Genomic DNA, 21,222 nt, shown 5'->3' on the forward strand with positions numbered 1-21,222 from the left:
AGTGTCTGACTCTTAATAAGGTGCAACTGGCTGCTCTCTTGTAATTTCTGGAAGACCCACATAAGCAGTACAAAATATATTAATCACACAGTTCAACTGCTGCTACACATCCAGCACCTTGAAAGCTGATCTTCAAACAGCTTCCATTATATGAGTTTTCTAATACAGGATTTTTAATAGAGATATACGTAACGTCTGAGAGAACTTTGGTCTAAAAAAATGAGAACCAAAATTGTTCTAAGCAATTAATTACAAGAGCATCTACACAGAATGTCGGTAATGTAACTGCCCCATTACCTGATCTTCTTCTCAGCAGGTCTCTGGTTGGAACTGTGACTGTCCCAAGAAGATAATCTCTTGATGTCTGTGTTGCCAATGTGTCAGTGGCTGGAAAATAAAAAATTTTGCAAATAGAGCAAACTAGAATGCAAGATTTAGACATGATTCAGACTATCTCTTTCTAGAGAAAGCTGCATCACATCAACAGCAGATAGCTCAGCTGCCATACTGAAAAAACTCGTAACTCATGGAAAAAGGACAAAAGTCAAAACAAACGGCCCAGGATATATCAGGCCCAAATCAGCAAGAAACAGGAGTGTGAACAAGACCTGTCTGTAAGTATTGGCAGGTACTAAGGTACTAATGATTAGAGCAGGAGATTGAAGGATGAAACCCAACTCTATCACAGCACACATCTGCCTATCTGCCATACGTTCACTGGAGGATCTTAAGCAATTTTTTTCTGAACCTCCATTACCCCATTCCATAAAGTTGGGGCAATAAGGCATGCACCTATGAAGGCAGGGTGCTCCAGGAGTCAAAGGGCTATTGCTATTAACTGCATTATCTCTTCATTTAAAACAGATCTTGACCACCTGGAGTCTTGGAAGCCTTAATTCTTTGTACATGGGGAACAGTACTTCCCAAAGCCTTCTCTGAAGGCAGGTTAGGTAATGACATCTATTATAGACTGCACAAAGTAGTCTCTCTTCTGAACTGAAAATTAATGAGACTGGATCATTATCTAAAATAGCGACATCATCTAGTCACTGGAATCACTTGTCTTGCTTACCTGACTTGATGCTCTGATGGTAGATAGAGAAGATGATACTGGCAGACTGCAGGAGTTCCCCCAGAGAAGAGGCTTCTCCACTACTTCTCTGAACGATGAGGTTACAAGGAAACTCTATGTGGTCCTTGAACTCCGGGCAGAAAGTATGAGCCACAGCTCGCGTGTTGCGCCTCTCCCTCTCTGGTAGGAAAGAGGGGCGCACAGAGACGTAGGTGTTAACTCCCACACCTGCATAGTACTGAAGGGAAGGGTTCTTTTCTGCAACAGCTCTTCATTTAATAAAGGAGAGGAAAACAAAGAGGAGAATGAATATAATGTACAATAAAACTAGGAATCAATGCAAACAAAGTAAAGGTTTTAAGTCTTCATGGTGAAAATACGAGACAAAACAAAACAGTGGATTCAATCTATATTCCTGGGTTTTGCCTAACATAGAAGTGCTCAGAAAATTTTTTATCTGTGCTGTAGGACTGTTATAGGTTAGAGCAGACAGGGGTTCTGGCTGCAGGTATTTTTCACCATTTTTTTTTGTCTGAACATACTAGGAACATGTATGAAATGGTGGGAGTAACCATCACAAGGTCCATCATTGGTGGCTGTGTTCTCGTTGTTGTCAGGATCTGAAGACCAAAGTACGTGAGAAAGTACTCAGCACCTTTAAAAACATCCCATACTGTAAAAACAGTAGTAGGATAAATTCCCAGAGAACCTACTGCAGATGAAAGCAAAAGGCCAAGCCATATTATTTTTATACGCTAGTACTGATAAACAAAAGGAGGTGAAATTGTCAGATGGAATCATTCACAACCAAAACAGACTGGATATATTATTCAGGTCATACACCTGAAGAATCAGGACTTGCAAGTCATTCCACTTTCTTAACTTCTCAGAGCACCATATGGGAGTGATCTTCATCTTATGGAGTCTACTTGAATTAAGATAGATTAACAGCTCACCAACACTCAGAAAAGGTCAGTGGGCACAGCTCTAGAAAGACAAGAGCCATCTTCCCCTTACAGAAGTGACTCCCCCTCTTTTACCCCTTCTTCTTTAATTCTTGAAAATTGCATATTGAAACTAAGCTTATGTGATACTGTGCACGTACAGCAGCCTTACAGCAACCGGAAGGTGAAAAGGGATGTTTCATTTTTCCAGTCAGTTTATCCATGTTTCCACAGTGAAACTCAAGAAAACTAATCTCAGTTAACATTTAAATAGCATCAGTAACACCAAGATGCAACATCCAGCTAGGTGCCGTTCTCTATGGCCCAAATTTTATATCAGCTTTTGGTGTAGAAAAATATGAAAGAAGGTAATACTGATCAAAAGGCTGAGGAGTCAAAAGTGTGGCTAGAATTATGCATGTTGTAAGAACACTGCACGATGTCCTCCCTCACTCTTAGTTTTGCTAATGCACTGCAAATCTAAACTACTTCATTCCCTGCCCTACAGTCTTGAGCCTTCTGCAGAACAATTGCTACTACACAATGCTGCAGCTTAAGGGACAAAAATAACCACTAATGTTCTTTATTAACTTAGTTTCTCTTTTGATCAGAACCCAGTTTGAATCTAGGTCCCTACAGATAGAAAATTGGCCAGTTACAGTTTGTTCTAATGTCTCAGCCTGCTGCCTCCAGATAAGGCTATTCTAAGAGAGAAATCTTCATTTTACAATTAGACTTTACCTGGCTGCTGCTTGCAAACCAGCTGCTCTGTGTATTTGTACAGAAAGAGAAATAGCTCGAGCTGCTGTTTTCATGGAACGTTGGTATCTCACGCTCACATCAAGTAACCCTAGATTAAATAAAAGAAAGAAGGGAAAGAAATGGTCAGCTTTTTATAAAGCTACGTCCAATATAATCAGTACTTTGTTGTAACTTGCAATACAAAACTTACTCTATTAATGCAAAAAAAAAATCCATATGAAAAACACAGATGCACAGCTGGGAATTAAAGACTGTTGAGACTGACTGTTTCTGCAAGATGCTCTTACTTCAGCCAGAAATTAAGGCCTGATGCAGGAGGAAGAGAAGGAAATTTTAATGCTTGCGTCCTACAGGAAGTCAGATCAGATGGTCTTAACGGCTCCTTTTCTTTGCCAAATTTATGACATAATAGAACGAGGATGATCTGTTTAACCCAGCCACGCCCTCATGTGTGCATTCATTGCAAGTTTTCAAATACACTGCTGCAGTATTTCAACACATCATTTTTATAGTACTGCAGTGACAAAACCACAAGAGAGGCATATTGTCTTCTGCTGCAGGCAGCTAATTATTACGAAGTAGCTGAAATATACTGAACTCTGTCTCCTGTCCCAGCTTTTCTCTGGGTTTTTATTTTGGCCACTTTTCCCAAGAATCTGTCTTTAATTCTTGCATTTTACTGCTAAACCTTTGTGATGGAGTTTGAGGTTGCTTGTGTTTAATCACTGATTCTTAGCTTGGTACGGTGATAGTGAAAGCTGGTATGAAAAGCATGCATGGTTGGTATCAGTTACCAACACACATATATATTTTTATTCCCCTTGTCAGTGAATACACAGACATTCACTTATATATATAAAGTGAAAAACCACAAGCCTTCCTTACCTGATGACCACAGTTGGAATTTCTCTGAGGAATCAGTCCTTGGGACCAAGGGAAGATTAAAGGTCTGTATCCCTATTTCTTCACGGTGCTGCATAGTTACCATGGCACACAGCCGTGACAAAGGCAAGGTCCCTTTGGCAACCATCTGGTCTCTGACATTTGGATAATAATACCTGGTAAAGCACAAAGAAGCAGTGTCAATCATGGTGTTTTGATGATGACAAAATGATCATCATTTCTCTCAAGTGCACTTTAATCCAGGTGTCTTCAAACACTAGTTGGTTCGTCTCCTGATAGCTGAGGAACAAGCTTAAGTAAGCAAATTTCCACAGAAGGAAAAAGAATATGTGCTCCTGAGTAGGTAAAGCCACAAAGCTTTTGCATTAGTCACAGCAAGTCAGGTCGCAGTATCTCAACCAACAATTGGCATCCCAAAGCAAAACAAGAGGAGGATCTGGCACCAAATATTCTTCACTCTCAATTTCCATTAATACGAATGTCACTTACAAAACAGTTTTGTGGTACCAGTTTGAGTGCGTAAATGATGACTCCAGACAGTTTGTTACTGTGCTGCTGGGCTTCAGACTAACCATAGCAAGCACTCTATGATTCTGGATCTATCGGTCAGCATATAAGCACCTTCCTAATTACCAAGATTTGTTGGTAAGCTATTCCCCATTTCAAATATGGCAAACAGGCAGGAGGATGTTTACTGCATTCTTAAAAGACATGGCTCACCAATTTGCTTCTTTGACCCAAAAGTGCCCAAGTTCACCAGCTGCTATCAGTGAGTGGTTACTGCAAGATTAAACTAAAATCCAATATTTTTCAGGAAATTGAACTAAAGCACAATTTTTAAATGCCAGGTACTAACAATTGGTAACTTCCACTGGGCATTACCAACATTAATGTAAACATGTCCTGCATATAACAACTCTCATATGAACCTGCGAATTTTAAATAGCTTGGTTTGTTTACTATGGTATGAAGAGATTATAAATATGCTTTTCTAAGACAGTTGCTTGTCTTCGAGGTCTCTACTTTCCATTACCAGTAATTAGCTTCAGTTGCCAAAGAAACTATGATTTGAGCTTAGCATTAATTGAGCTGGCCTCATCTTATCTATAGCATAAAACATTGTGCAAATAGGAACAAACGTAAGCTAAGATCCTTTAATGATCCAGGAAGAACATGGGAAATACAAAACAAGACAATATGCAAACATTTTACGGTATATTTTTCTGAAGCCAGTGACTTGTAGTAGGAAAAAAACCCAATAAAATCATACCGTTAAATACTACTTTTAAATCTCTATGCTAATAAAGTGGAGGGAAGAAAACTGAGAGCAGACATTTGCTAACAAAATCATAAGAAAAGCATAATCAGCACTTTTTTGGGAAAAAAAAGGCCCAAATGTTGATGAGATCATTACTTTTTCCCTTGTTATTAAATATTAATCTCATAATCGGAGATTTTTTCCATACCGGACACACTTCTATCTGTATTGCTGCGATACCTACAAAGAATAGGACCTTATTCTGTACCTGCACCAGACTTCAAACTGGATTCCTCCTCCAGACATTCCAGGTGCCATAAATGCACTGACCAGGAGTCTCTGGACTGGGACATTGGCAGGAACCAACAAAGAATGATGATGCTCATCATGAAAGACGGGATCAGGGACGCACAATGTAGTCGCCGTACGAAAAGCCTTTAACTTCATACCTACAAGTCAAATGAGTTGGTTAAACAGTCAGTCCTGGATTCACATCCAAGGAGAGAAGCAGAAGGCATTCACATTGGAATTTATAAACATGGCATACGCTGAAGCTTCAGACACTTGCACTGGTTCTGGGCAAGCTAACCTGGACGCAAGCACTGGGGAGCCCTGCCTCGCCAGGAAACAGGGGAGCAATGCTGGTCTGGAAGCAAAGCAGCCACACTTGGGCAGCGTTACGCTTGTGCTAATAAGCTTGGCCAAGCTCAGAGGGAGCGGCTGGAGGAAGCCCAGGGGGTCTCCTCTCCGCACAGACCACACTGTGTGGTACAGAGCTGTGCTTCTGTTGTCTGCATTAGTGGGTTTCAACCTCTTCCTACTTGCAGTCGTTCAAATATTTTCTGCAGGAGGCAGGACCCCTGTACAGTAAGTTAAAGCCTTCTGACTTGCTCTTCTGAATTACGCTTCACAAATCTTTTACAAGCAATTCACGCAGTCCCATGAATTTGTGGTCCACAGGCTGAAAAAGCTACTGTTAAATGCAGCTGGAAGCTGACACAGTCCACAGCACTTGCTATGGACAGTGCTACTGGTAGTGTTATTTTTCAGAGGAAAAACGCATTAGTGATTCAAAGTACTCAAAGTTAACACTAAGTCCTTTCCTAGAATTGTAATTATTTAAATACTCCTTCATACTTCCAATGAATTAAGATAGCCAGTCTTATTTTGGTGTAGCCATGAAAATGAGCATCTCCAAACGCTTGTGCATGTAAAGCCTTCACTGAATTTAACTGCAAGCACTCTTAGCATTTCCTGTGCATCTGCTCTTACGTCTTTGCAGGCTCAGCCTGTGAACCACACGAGGATCTTTAACAAAAAGGTACCGCGTAAACAGGTTCAGAACGAGATATCTATTTTACTGGGAACTTTGCCACCTGCCTCAGTTGAAGCAGGCTTTTAATTTATTGACCTAGCCCAAATACAGCTGTATGCTCATCTTCTGAGGAAAGAAAGCGTTGGCTGCATTATGGAAGCTCAGAGGAACACATACTGTTTTACTTAAGCAGACAGAACACTACTAAACAATATTTAACTAAAGCAATACTCTACATAAGGTGCTGTCATAAAACAAACTTACCATCCTCATGCAGTTCAGTTCCTTGTGATGCACCGCAGCTGGCCTCTTGCACTGGGAAATGGTACTGTATGTAGCAGTCAGCCTCTCCCCAGACTGTGGACTGTAAGGGAGTGAGTCCTTTCACGCTTTCCACTTGGATCTCAAACACGTGCTCCATCAGTTCTTCCCCTTCTCTATCTAACTGCTAATAAAAGAAAGGAAAGCCACAGAGGAACACTTTCTAGGAAACTGCATACAAGAGGACTGGGAACATGAGATTCTAAGAAGCCTGAGACAAGGGGTTAAGAACCACTATCTGCCATTTTCTTCCTAAAGTTCACAGAAAATTAAAAGCTTGATAGCAAATTCTTACTCTGCAAAAGCCAAGAACACAGCACGTAAGCATGAAAGCTCATACACATCTAATTTGAGTTTGGTGGCAAAGCCTTTGTGGTACAGAATAAGGCTGTAAGAATTACAGTTTTCTAGATTTTTTTTTAATGCAGTTGTCATATAGGTACAACAGTGAATATGCAGGGCAGTAAAAAGGAGAGTAATGTCAAGACTGGTGAGAAAAAGCAGGGTAATAAAAAAGTACAGATAATATACCGTACTTCTGCACAGAACGGGATCACCTATAACAAAATTGGTTACGGCAGAGATTGGAGACCACTGGTCTATTGATGGAGCCATAGCTAAAATCCTTTTCATGCATCTCTAACAGCAAGAACAGGAGTTTACTGCACAATACCGTCGTGGGCTCTGCAGGAGGAGGATCCAGAGAGTGGGCAGGGCGCTGCGTGATGGGAGGTACCATTCCTTCTTCGTTCTTCAGCCTCTGCAGTGCCACTATTTGATCAGCTGACCCCATAGCCAGAATGACCCTCAGGCTTCCACTTTTACTGCCGGTAAAAACATCTATCACAGGCATATAGCTGTCCACAGCAACCACTGGATACTGAGCTTGAAGCAGCAGGCGGCATATCTTTGGATCTCTACAGTAGATTAAAACAAACAAAAAAAACCCAAAAGCCCTTGAATAGTTCACCTGAATATGAACAAGCTTACGCACAGCTCATTTCAGATGGAACTTGCAACGCAGCTACAAACCAACCCATCTCCATTCCTCCAAAATTCAGCTCAATTACATTGGTCTTCACAAAGCACAGATTCACTTTCTGCTGAATGGGAATGGCTATTTTCAGCCATGAGAAAGTAGAGCTTTCTAAAAACTAACATGGCCTTAGCGATAAACCAGCCTAGGGATCGCGAGTGAGGCGATGAACTGGAACAAGACTCCCGTTAATATACGGTAGCCACATTATATTTTTATGAACTAGTTATGCCTCTGGGGATGAACTGGGGCAGGAAGACAAGAAATGATGGCATTTCCATCAAGTCAAAAAATGCAAAAACCTTTAATAATAAAATGAAGATATGCACAAGCAAATTATGGTGGCTTACTAAAAACAATTATACAAATGATACACTAGTAATTAACATAATACTGGCCGGTCAGCTCAGGCACCGTCTGATTTCCACCTATGATTAGTCTGACCAAACCAAAAGGAACTAATCCTTTGAGTCAGAAAGAATCTGTTCTATTATTTCCATTAATTTAAATTGCTTTAAGCAGATATTTATTTGACACTGAACTAAAAAGAACAAAGAGCTCTGGAGAGAACTATGGGATTAGAATAAAGTCCAAATATGAAATATTTAAACACATTTTTGATATCACAAGCATTATCCTGGGCTGTGCAGACCAACAGCATCCCTAGCAATGGGATTTATACAGGGCATAATCATGAACAAAATCACCCACTTCATCAGTCGCAGCCTTGGAAAATCACTAATCTACTCTAATCTGGTGTAGCCACCAACAACTCTGAAGGCCACACTCAGTTTTTCTGTGCAGTCCCTTGGATCTTTTACAGCTTTACTCTTCCTTAAGAGAGCAAAGTTAGCTGGCTCAAAGCCTGATGCAGCATAGCATCTTCATTTCTCACAGTCTACTTGTATTTCTGTACCAGGACAACGTTAGTTACTCACACACTGCTCATTGTAGGAGAGCGCCAGAGGAAGCTCGGCAAGACAAAAATGCCTCCTCCTATAAAGCATTACTAAGAATCCTCCCCTGCACACTCCAGACACCACATTTTTCTCTGAGCATTAGTTAGTGTATATCCCAAGCCAAGAAAACACACAGCAAAGATGCTTACTTGAATGACATGTAAAACTGATGCAGAGGAAGCTTCACTAATCCTAGCAGTTTGTCGCAGCCAGGGTTTCCCATCTTATTCCATGCCTCAATAATCATGAAGTTGTTCTTCAGTCGCTCCAAATGTTTGGAAGTCAATGAAAAAGGCATCACCTGGTGGAGTTTAATGCAGAATTAGTACACAGAACACACTGGAAGCTGTTTGCTAAGTACAGGGCATTCTGGTAACACTAGCTAATTCCAGAGTGTACAGAACAGTGTTCTTTAGAAGTGGAAATTAAAAATTAAATGTGTACTTGCCTAACATGTTTCAGAGAGCTAGTAGGCTTGGAAAAGAGCAAGCCAGGAAAATAAATGCAACTGAGACAGCAAATGATCTTATTTTAAAACCTATCTTAAAAACCAGTTGTTTTTAACTTTAAACGACTATTTACTAAACAGATAAATCACTTCAGACAACTGTTTCAGATGTCTTTTGCCATGTTTTTACATTCCACTCTTTCAGCTGAAGACTAAGAAGGCTGATGTCTCAAATCACTAAGTACTGTGAAAAATGAAAAAATACACATTTGAACATCCTGACATTTCCAAAGAATAATGGCCAGAAAAACAACTACAAACTCATAATGTTATTAAAAAGAAAAAAAGCTGTCTGTGAAACATGGTGATCTTTGCAATACAGCGAAAGTCTGAACTTCTGTTTACTGGGGAAAGCTCTGGCCCACACCACAATGAAAACCCAAACTTCTGTGCTGACAAATCTGTTAAGAAGAACAAGACGACCAAGCAATGGAACAAAACAAAATAAAATCTACATTTACATATTAGGATGCCATCAACAATATAGTTTCTTCCTATAAAGGAAGAAAGGAGTAGTCAACTTCTTTTTCAGTTTTAACCAAGGCTTTTCTGAACGTTTCCCTCTCGTGCTTCGTAAGTCTCGTTTACTATTTGGATGATTCAAGGAACTGCTCATCTGCATTTCAAACTTCACAATGCAGCCAAAACAATACTGAAAACACTTCCAACATACTGGTCAGGGCCAAACAGAGAAGTTTCTACATACATAAAAGTAACTTATCTCTGAAACGTGTTTGTCAGCGTGAAATGGTGCATTTCAGGCAGTATAACCAGGGAGAGGTGTGACTTGCCTGAGAAAAGTTAAAGGCAGGTTGTGTTGTACCCCATACAACAGCAGATCTCGTTGCCTCCTCTGTGCTGAGCAGTTTGCAGTTTAAATACACATTACAAGAACCATGGAAGCCATATTCTCCACTGACAAAACCTTTTCCAGCAGGCACCATCAACAGCACATGCAGTAATAGCCCATCCTGTTCAGATGCAGTTATTTGTGCCATCAGATTACGGGACACAGAGGTCGCTACGGCCTGTGGTAGCTGCACAACCTTTGTGTTTGCCGCTCCTGTCTTCTGGGAGTCTTCAGGATTGCTAAATTTCAAACTGCAAGGGCTTGCTGCATCTACATTAACCCTCTCGGGTTCCTGGAGCTCCAGCCGGGGACTTCTTACGGCATGAGCTGGGACTCGCTGCACAGCCACAGCTGACCGGGCAGAGGTGCAGGCAAAGTCCTTGTTGTCAACTGCAAGCTCTAACGATACCTGCATTATACAAGAAAAAGGCAGCTGATCAGAAGACACGTCCCATAAAAAGACAAGAGACTACAATAAAAACCTCAGGAAAACACATTGCATACTTTATTCAAGAATTGTTTTAGATCAGTACCCAGAATGCTTACTGTTAGATACATGCTGGTCATAAGCTACGACTCTGACTCCATAATAAACTATATGCAGTTTTATCAAATAAAGCAATAATTCAAGTACACACACATATAACTACAGCTGAATAAAAGAGACATTTAAAACCAATCACCAAGCAGACTGAAAAAAGTACCAACCACCACTTAGCTGGGGTGAAAAGTATTGTGACAAAGTATCACAATTATATTTTTTTTCACCTTGCTATAGCAATTGCTGCTTTAGGAAAATAATGAAAAAGGAAAAGTGTTTCTCTCTGAATGACCTCTTTTTCACCGCTCTTTCACCTTTGCGTTCCCTGCTGATTTTAGCTGTCCTAAATATCCTTGCCTTTCTGCGGGCTCCTTTTGTTTTTCTCTCCAATGACCTGCATACCCACTGCATTTGTCTCCATTTTTCGGCATCAAACCTCTGTGTCAGGAGAGACCCTCAGCTCATGCCACGTGTGGAGCTCATGAACCAGGAGCTGCTGCCTCCCCATTCTCATGTGCCAAAGCTCCTAACCCTGAATATGTGCCGCTCAAAACCTGCCCGCAGAGTGGCTTTTGTACCCAAGCCATAGCCTACTGACTCTGGTTTTACCCTGCAGCCAAGGGAACTTCACATGGCAAAACCCCTGGATTTGGAGAAGGTTTGAAATATTTATCCAAAACCTTAAGGGCGGGGGGAATAGTTCATGTTTTCTTGTTTTGGGTCTACGAACCTTCATATCTGACACCTGGCAAATTAAAACAGAGAAAAAAAAAAGAGAGGAGGAGAAAACAAAAGAATACCCGGCCAAAATTAGTAACAAAAAGTGGTTCAACTCAAACCCAATGTGGCAAAACACATACCTTAAGTGGTCCAACTTGCGTCTGACCTCCTTCTTCTTCCACAGGTATTTCACAGCTGACAGTGAGCTGCTCAGACTGAATAACCTTGCACAACTGAAGGACTGCTGAGCCAACGGCCACTGGCTGAGGACAGAGAAAGAATTCATTCTGCAAGTTTTCTGACAGGTTTAGCTAACTAAAGGCACATTGTGAAACGAAAGCCTTCTGAAAGCATGAGGAAGCCATGGTCAACCACTTACCCACCCCACTCGTTTCATGAGTTATACCAAAAGGGATTAAAGTTTCCCTTAGTTCCAATTCCAAGTATCAGTAGGACGAGAGTAAGGGAAACCCCTCCAGGACCTACAGCAGTTCCAGATCAATGCAAAAATGAACATCCCAAATCCTATTAACTGAGTAAGATTTCCAAACTTAAAGATGCAAATTATTCATCCGTTAAAGGAAGAGCTCCTATTAGAACAGATGGGCAGATACCTTTGGTGTTGATTAAAACAAAATATAAGCTGAATTAACACTTCTCACTGAGTTTATCACAAGCAGATGATTATGCAAATATGGTTACTTGCATTTATTTACCCAAAAGATTTTTTTTCTCAAATGCATAATTTAAGCCAGTTTCTCACACCTCACGTTATTCCTCTTACCCTAGTCAGAGCAATGATATTAATTGCATTCACATTAAATCATTCAATATTGCTTAACAAGCTGTTCTGATTGAAAATTAATACTTGTAATTGACCCAGTATCCTTAAACATCAAGAATTCAGTTTGAAAGATGAGGGAAGGACAATTTTTTTGGCCTTTCATCCTTGAACTCAGAAAATCATTTAGAAAGACTGAACATCAGTTAGTTCAGCTTACAGAATCTGCACATAACGTCATTCCCCTTTACAATATCTGGCAATGGATGGGTAAGAAGTGGCTCATTCAAACCACATCAGCCTGTCTATTTTGCCTGGGATGGCTGAGACTGCAGCAGTTGCAATGAAGCACTGCAGATAACTTAGAAAAGCTACCACTTTTTGCATAAGTATTTGGAGAGAATCCAAATGCAAAGTCTTTCTTTGCCTTTTAATACACAAAATTTAAGTAACTTTTAGTAAGTACCTTTTTCTGTGTGCTTTTTCTCATGTAGATTTTAAAAGCAAGGGCAGAGCTCCACCAGTGCTCTATCATCGTTCCACCAAAATGAACAGGGAACACAAACCGCTGTTGAAATTTTACCGCTGCAAGGAAGACAGAGACTTATGAGCTCTTATCTGGGTTCAGAGCTAACCTGTCTTTTGAGCTTGACCTGGAACAGAGAAACGTTCAGTCTCTGTGTGGAAAACATGCAGGGTGAGCACAGACACGTGAAGTTCAGGAGATACGAGAGGAAAATGATGGCACTTCTCAGGAGGGTGGACAAATACACAGAGGGCATTTGCGTATCTGCCAGAATCAGGGATCAAGTAAGGGTAGGAGCCGAAGGGGAACCGCCTGTTGCTGGAACCCTCAGTGAGAATTCTCTTGAGGTTTCAACCTATAAAATACATTGCAAATCTGTAGGCAGTTTACATTTTTTTGCAGAAGCACCAAATGTTCAACACTAATTGAATATTAATAAACTTTTCTGTGGAGATAGTCACTCTGTCATTCACACAATCATCTAACTTTGCATTACTTATTAACATCAAGTTCAAAGTAAACTGTTCTTCATTTTCCAAGGCCAGAAAATAGCATGAGAGCAGCATGACAACATTAATATTACAGCAGCATCTAAAGGCTGCAGTTGATAGGAAGTCTATGTCATTCTAGCATGCAGGAAGAGATAGCCCTTTCTTCAGTGGGAGAACTCAATCTCATCTTGGTTGATGCATTTCAAGACATATTTGGAGTCAGAAGCAGAGCTGCAAGAATAACCACAGGTCCAAGAAGAAAACATTATCTGTAAGGAAAGACTGAATGGATTGGTGTTTACTCTAGCAAAAAGAACAAGGACAAAGAGAAATACAATACCAGTCTCAAAAAAGTGCATTTTCCTTGTCCACAATGGATGAAATAAGTACTCTTACGATGACAAAAATTCAGATTAGACATAAGGAAATTTTTCTAACAGGGCAGCGCTTTCATAGCTTGTCTGGGGAGGCTACAGAATCACTATCATTGGGCATCTTCAAGAACAAATGAGATAAATGGAAATTGCTCAGGAAAGATACTGGTATAGTGGATTGACTAGATGGCTTCTTCCGATTATTTTCAGTCCTTTCTCTTCTTGTAGGTTCTAAAGAGCTGGATTCTAACTAAACAAGACAAAGTGCAGGAGGCAGTACTGTCCTTCTGTTACAAAAAGCGAAGGTTCAGAAGAATTAGATGTTTTGTCTGGACACAAATGGAGAGTGTACCAGAGAACTGAGAATTACACACAGATACCTTAAGTACCACCCAGAAAATAGCAAAGGCAATGAATAACCATATGAGAGAGTCATTTGAAAGTTGCCTTTCTGAATTCCAGTTTCTGGGAAAAAGGGGCACACAGGATCTTGCTCATGCAGCGTTCTCTGCTCGTCAAGGACAGAAATGTAACTTAAAGCGTTCTCAGGGATAGGAACACTGGTGCCTCTCACTAAAGGGATGAAATGTCTACTGATTTAAGCACAGGACTTGTCAGGATTTTATTGAATCTAGCATGCTCTGTGCTCTTCAAGATGTTACGTGATGTATTCCAGCATCTGGAAAAAATTAGGTATTTATCTGATATATAAATATCTCTGATATTTATAAAAGGATTTCACCATCTTGAGTACTATTGCAAAAGGGATGTTTTTACTTTGAGACAAAGGAATGGATTTACTGACCTGCTGTTATGCCCCTAAGAAAAAAGAAGTGAAAATCCCAATGTGACAACTTCCTGGGAGCAAAAAAAACCAAAAAACAAAAAACAAAAAAACCACACACTTGGCTACCTGCTCCGCAAGAGGAACATTCCACCACCTGCAGTGCACCAACTCTCTCTTGGTAGAGGTGCCACTAATCGTAATACAAATCACTGTATTATTTCCACACAGCAAAGAAAATACATAAGCAAATGCTACTAAATAATTGCTAAGAGATGAAGGAGTCAACAGTGCTAAATACAAGGGAGAAAAATAATGCTCTTACCATCGCCTGTGATTTTACTTGAAGCTATTCGAATTACTTCTGTTGTTATGGAGACCTGTCCTTTTTCATCCTTGGAGGCTCCCATAGGAAAGTGGTACTCAACAAAGAAGGTACTATGAATGAAAAAGTGAATAGATGATTACAGCTATCAAAAGCCTAATGCTGAGAATGAAACCAAACACAGCAGACAAGCTTCATATTCACAGTTTATAAAGTTACTACACAACTACACAAGACTCAGAGAAGTCTAGCTCCAAGGAAGGGGTGACAGGTTGGTGAGAAACAATCCCCCTTACCACTTTTTAACTGATGCAGGTCTTGGAGGCTTCCCAATTAAGTTTTTCTTTCCTGGTGTAATCTGGGTGCTCTCAGGAGGGATTTTCAAGCTTTCAATGATGACTCTGGCTAGGTGTATTCGCCCCAGCAGTGCCAGCCGATCTACACTCAAGGATGTGAGACAAGCTTCTTTTGTACGAGCTTCTGAAGAAGCAAGTTGTCTAGTAGGAGAGCAGCTGAAAAGTTAAAACAGAATCAGGTCTACACAAACATTCTTAACAATACCAACTGCAGGGGAAATTGTAGCTTGGCAGGATGTTAAAAACTGCTCATAGTTCATTAAAATGCACCTTTTTCTATGTATCCTTTTACAACAAATGTGGTGGTCTCTATAACAGAAATCATACAATATATAATATCTAGTACCTGACCAAAGAAAAAGAACATGTTCAGTGTTGCTGGATTTTGAAAAAAGCATATGCAGACTAAGACCTCAAAAATAAAAGCTTCATTTAATGTCAGATACGAAAAAAGGGATAAAATGCAGTTATAGCCACGGGTAAGAGTCACTGCTGCAGCAGAGCAACAGGATTTTTGACATAATTTAAGATCCCACTTGCGTTTTATTTTTAAGACTTCACTGGGAAACGCTTTTTTGTTCTACCTGTGGAGAAATGAACTTCGCCTGAATATAAAAACAGCAGTATTTGTAACAGAAGTTTCACAAATAACTGTTTGGAACTGAATCAGGAAAAAGAAGTCAAACCGTAATACTTACTGGTATTGAACTAGTAAAGCTTGGTAACTAGATTTTTGAGAGAAATAGTTACAAGTATAGAAAACAGACAATTTAAAAATCATTACTACTTATTGCAACTCTCCCTGGCTGCTTGCCAGAATCCAGAATTCTTTAGACAGGGAATTGTATGTATGCAAATGAGAGAAAAAGAAAATCTAACATTACGGGTTTCATTTTGTAAATTAAGTAAAATACCTGGAGGCTTTTAAACAAAACGTGTGACCATATGTTCTCTTTACAGACTTTTAAAATACATCTGGCATTAAAAGAACCATCATTTCAAATCTGATATTTTAGGCACAGACTTACTATTACATGAAAAGCTGAAAACGTATCTAAGTACAAACAAGACCAAAGACGAACTTAATTCCTCACTCAAGTTAGAGGAAAGGCAAAACACTAAAGAAAATAATTTTGGTCCCAGAATACGTGGTGTTTTTTATTGGTTGAAAGTGTTATTATTAAGCTTATTATATTTTTGGGAAACTCATGATTTTTAACTAGATCACATCTCCTTAAAATAGTTTCTTCAACAGCATACAGCAATTTCTGGGTTCTGTCATTCCCAGAGATGCTATGAAAATCCCTCACCAAAATGGTTATTCAGTAGATTGCGTGATAATGACAGAGCATGCTAACACAGTGTAACTCTTGCTAATAGTAATTATAATGAGCAAGATGCTGCAAAACAAGTCACTAATGTAACTATTTACCTGAGTTTAATTTCTGTCTCCTTCACCTCCCCATCACAGGCGCTAGATTCCTTCTGTGGACTCTGAAGTTTTGTAGGATCAGCCTTCTTGAGAGTTTTTGTCTTGGTTACCTTTTTGGAAGAGTTAACATCATCATCATCACTGAAGAAATCACTTAAACTGGAATCAGATTTCTGAAACAGAAATAATGCACATAAAGCATGAAGATAACAATATCATTGTCAAGAAAGATACATAATGGTCATGATAAATTAGGAAAAAAAATAAACTTGTGGACTGTATAATTCAAAACTGCATCAAAATTTTTCAATCTTCACGGGCAGCTGAATCCTAGCAATTTCCAAACTTAATGACTAACTTCACAGCCTTTGTACTATCTTAAGTGTTTGTTTGTAAGCAGTGTTCTCACAAGTGTCTATATGATACTTAATGCTTATTAGCCTTATTAATACCAAGCTCTTTAGCCTTTTTTTTCCTGATGTGAGCTTTTCTGATTTTCCTTCGCTTTAGGGATTGCATATCAAGCATCTTTTGCCTGCCACTTACAGGACCTGTGTAAAAAAGATTCTCCAGCAGACTCTGGTCGTAATGGGGATCGTTGAGTTCACTGTCATACACCTCATTCCCAACAGAGAGAGAATCCAGAAGGGAACCTGTCTTATCCCAGAGATGCACAGGAGATAAATCAACACTGTGGACACAAGAGAAAAAAAAGGTAACTTAGCGTCATGAGTTCTGCAGACAATTTCATGTAAATTCTGACAATAGTGTTTATTCTACACTGCATTTGTGCTATGCTGTCTTTTCATACAGCTGAACTGTGCTCACGCAGCACTGTGCCCACGCTAATAAACCCTGTGAGGATATCTCTGGAACCCTGCCGGAAAAAAAAAAAGTGTGTAAATATATATACATAGAATCACAGAATATTTGAGATTGGAAGGGACCTCTGAAGATCATCTAGTCCAAATCCCCTGCTCAAAGTAGGGTCAACTGGAGCAGTTTGCTCAGGATCATGTTGAGCTGGGTTTTGAGTATCTGCAGAGATAGAGATTCTACAAAACCTCTGGGCAACCTCTTCCAGTGCATGATCACCCTCACTGTAAAAAATATCTACTAGTATCCATCTATGACACCTACTCACAACCTTATTAAGTTTTGGAACTTTTTAAGCTATCAGTAATATTTAAGGACAGTTTACTTTAAAAAAAATAACATACTATGTCTGAGTATATACAAGCATCTTTAACACAAGTTTGGAGAGAGCTTGGTTTTTTTGGTTTAAAGGCTTTCTGTGCGCTGTGAGTTCAAAACCGTTCTGTGACCTGCAAACATTTCAGTCTTATCCAATAATGAAGTACACGGAAAAACTAAGCACGGGAGACAAGACATGAATTGAAATAGCCATATCTGACACAGAAGTGGTAGACTTCATACTCCTGATTTAGATAGAGGCAATATAAATATCATTCATACTCTTGCCACTCTTCACAAAAAGATAGAAGAATGACATTTTCATGTTTGGAGGATCTATCACTATCAGTTCTCTCTAATTTTAACTTAGAGACTGCAAGTTCTTCAGGCAAACATCACAGGTTTTTTTTTTATGGACCTTTTAACACATGAGGACACAATATATACAGCTATGAAATAACTCAGTCTTATCAAAGATGATGACTAGTCTTTCCAACATCATTTTCACACCAGGTAACTTTGAGCTACGCAGTTTGGCATGCATTAAAGTTGCATGCAAGCTGAGGTATAAAAAACCTCCTTCCACCACCACTTGTTCATACAATTCACTTATATGTTTCCAGAAACACGGAGAACACACAGGGTTAAGAAGCATTCTTCAGCACTAACTGAGCAAACAAGGACAATTTTGCAGTGACCATCAGTATTACACTCACCTGCCCAACAGTAACTGTATTGCTCTCTCTTCAGAGCTCAGGTCAAATTGCTGACCTGAGACTTCGGGTGAGGAGAGATGGGGATCTTCAGCAGTGGACACAAAATTTGAGTTCAAGCTTTTGGGGCTCCTAGATAACAGCGATAGCAGTAAAGAGAAAAATAATTAGTATTTCTGGTATGTTTGAGATGTTAGCCACTGCACAGACAACAATCAAAGACTATGTACAGCCTTCTCCAGCTTGTAGCTTGACCTCCACGTACACAAAAACTTTCCATAACAGTGCAGTTCTGCTGCAAGTTGATGTTTCTCATTCAAAATCTTATATTTTGCAAAGTGTCAGGATGGTTCAATCCTGCAGTTTAAGGGCAGCTGCTGCAGACTAGCAGGAAGAGCGCCTGCAAAAGTCAAGCTGTCTGTAAATGATGCCCTATCAGTTTTTCCTGAAGAGTCCAAAATCATCTATTTTAAAGAAACTGGAATAGTCTGGGCAAAAGCGCTGGAACTGCTTTCCACACAATCACTAAACTCTTTGGGGCACAATGAATTATGTCCACCCACGCAATCTTTCTGATTAATTCATCATGCAGAAGGCTAATACGCACATCTGTACCTCAAAAATGCACCGAGACCCACCAATAAATTCTAAATAAGTCATTAAATGGCTTTCACATGATAGTGACTTCTGCTCCAGTGCCAATCTGGAGAGCAAATGGCAGTGCAGAAAACATACCACAGTGGGGAAAAAATGTATTTTGTTTTCATTTCCATTAGATTTTTAATAGATGTATTTTTAATATAAAAATAACTTTAAGAAGTGAGAAGATTATAGAAGTAACACCAACATTTACTACAATCACATACAAATAATTTAAATTGCATTTCTACAGCATCATTGACTGCTGAAGGCAATGACATTTTTTTCTGTTTTATAATGGAACAAATTCCAATATTCGTATCATTTCAGAAATAAGGATTTAAAATTTCTCTTGCATAAAAATACTTTTGTTTTTTAAATTTCAGTTTCAGTGAAGTGAGAACGTTTATTCTAGTCTAGTACAAAACAATAAGTTTGAGTTACACGAGTTACACGTTGAAAAGGCACAAAGACTATTTTTTTCCAATTTCCTAATAAAGGTCATACAGAAGAGGAAAACAACTACTAATTCTGAGAACACAGTTATAGATTTAAATATTCATGGGTATTTTGGCATTGAGACATCCAAACCAGAATATGCAGAAGTATTCAATTTATGCCACTAACTACTTACATTTCCTTGAAAACCTGTTTTCTGTGACCAAGTAACATTTAATTTACTATGTTCCTTATCATACCCTTATTCCTTATAAACACTTAATATTGTTAATATTTCCTTATCAAATAACTATGTACTAAATACAAATATAGCATAGAAAAAAAATTAAAGTCAATGATTTAAATCAAGGCATACTACATGATGATTTAAATCAATTTACAACATGCAGGCTTGTATTCACACACAGAATTTAATTTCCCATTTGAATAAGAATCCTAAAATATTTGAAGTTTATGGTTTGGAACTTAAGCTCACTTTCCTCTTTCCAAACTCACTTTGTTTTTGCTTTGAAACCATCTGTTCTTATGGAAGGAAGCACTTCATTCAGTTCAATCTCCATGTCTGGGGTAGATTTCATTGCAGAAACAACCATGGCATCACGGAGTTTATTGCCTTGATCTAAAAGAGCTGAAAAATAAGCACAAGGATTAAATCTCAGCATTAGAATGTCATTTAAAAGCTGTCTGCACACACAATAAATGTGACAGCCACAATCATGAAACTCCTGTTTTTCGCTGTTATAAAGAGATCTTAACATAGTAGAGATTAAGCATGTTATACACCATAAAACGGACAGTACATCTAGAAGTGAGAGCAATCCTCTATCAAATCTCTCACTCAGACTTGTACAAATAACTCATCTGCACTCCATACACAGAGTGAGGCACTAGAGGGGCAATATTAAGATATAGTAGCAAGACTAATTCATAGAAGACTAATTTGTCACCTTAGGACGCCTCAATGGTAGTCTAATTTTAAGTCTTCTCAGTAAATATAAAGAATAACTCAAAAGATAACACATACAGAAAGTTGCCCTGCTTTGGTGCTTATCTGAATCCAGGCCACGGAAGGGATGCTAACTAGCAAGCAATGGAAAAGGAATTCATTTTCCATCAGAAAATGCTGATGCCACAGAAACCCTTCCAATCCCTATTCAAACGTGAGTGGCACCTTTGATGGTCATCGCAGAAGACGCATCAATGATTAAGCAGTCTGTGAAGCTGAATTTCCCCTTCTCTTATCCCTTTGGGGGCTCCAGAGGTACAGTGGTAGTGCAGCATGTTTTGCTTGATCTGGATAGTCAAGACACCTTCTAACAAGACTAAATCAATATTTATTTTTGTTATCCTCTTCTGTTCCAAACGACATACGGCGACTCCGCAAAGTATTGCTCTTTCCTCAAGTCTTTAGTCTTTTGCCAGCTGTATCTCTAGACAGGCAGCTGAAATATTATCAAGATCTATTTGACATGAAATGTAAAGCGTGATGCCAACTGTATACAAACCTGAAAGCAGGTCTTTTGTAGTCGGGTTATGCAAAGATAGCACCCGCATGTTTGTTCTAGCAGGTGTTTCAGGATCAGCGCTTGTGGGAAATGACGCTTGCTGATTTGAAGGATTCGCTTTTAAATGTTCATCCGGTAAAATCAGATGGTGGCGAGAAGCAGAATAAATATCCTTTATGTTTTCAGAATCCTCTTGAAAGAACAAATGGTCTTTTCCTCTATTAAAAAAAAATGAAACATTATTTCAATAACAATTGAAGTGGATCAGTAACAGGATTCAAACCTCTTCCAATTCTCCCTAGCACTGCAGCTGCTCCCCTTCAGTACTCACTCCAAAAAGAAATGCAACACGTTGCTTTACTGACTCCCCATCTTCCACTCATGCCATCAGAGAGACAGCTGTAAACAAAAGATTGTGGCACCTCTTGCATCAACTAGCACAGCCTGAATTAAG

General features: G+C 39.3%; 1 protein-coding gene across 3 annotated transcripts in view; it reads right to left on the bottom strand.

Annotated features, from left to right (window-relative positions):
* Positions 1–21,222, bottom strand: part of C2CD3 (C2 domain containing 3 centriole elongation regulator) — a 49,064-nt gene that overhangs the window by 25,406 nt on the left and 2,436 nt on the right. For 2 of the 3 annotated variants that reach the window (XM_026111454.2, XM_026111453.2), the window contains exons 5-22: positions 20,769–20,986; positions 19,759–19,891; positions 18,169–18,297; positions 16,805–16,949; positions 16,259–16,431; positions 14,767–14,982; positions 14,471–14,583; positions 12,437–12,555; positions 11,330–11,452; positions 9,870–10,337; positions 8,720–8,871; positions 7,249–7,492; positions 6,519–6,702; positions 5,208–5,388; positions 3,664–3,836; positions 2,758–2,866; positions 1,073–1,341; positions 298–387 (exon numbers count right to left, since the gene is read on the bottom strand). In XM_026111454.2, coding sequence (XP_025967239.2) covers positions 298–387; positions 1,073–1,341; positions 2,758–2,866; positions 3,664–3,836; positions 5,208–5,388; positions 6,519–6,702; positions 7,249–7,492; positions 8,720–8,871; positions 9,870–10,337; positions 11,330–11,452; positions 12,437–12,555; positions 14,471–14,583; positions 14,767–14,982; positions 16,259–16,431; positions 16,805–16,949; positions 18,169–18,297; positions 19,759–19,891; positions 20,769–20,986 — 3,239 coding nt within the window. Of the gene's footprint in view, positions 1–297; positions 388–1,072; positions 1,342–2,757; positions 2,867–3,663; positions 3,837–5,207; positions 5,389–6,518; positions 6,703–7,248; positions 7,493–8,719; positions 8,872–9,869; positions 10,338–11,329; positions 11,453–12,436; positions 12,556–14,470; positions 14,584–14,766; positions 14,983–16,258; positions 16,432–16,804; positions 16,950–18,168; positions 18,298–19,758; positions 19,892–20,768; positions 20,987–21,222 lie in introns of those variants that run through there. The other variant, XM_026111455.2, reaches the window with a different exon arrangement.

This window comes from Dromaius novaehollandiae, chromosome 1 (genome assembly GCF_036370855.1).
Source record: "Dromaius novaehollandiae isolate bDroNov1 chromosome 1, bDroNov1.hap1, whole genome shotgun sequence".
Lineage (NCBI taxonomy): Eukaryota > Metazoa > Chordata > Aves > Casuariiformes > Dromaiidae > Dromaius > Dromaius novaehollandiae.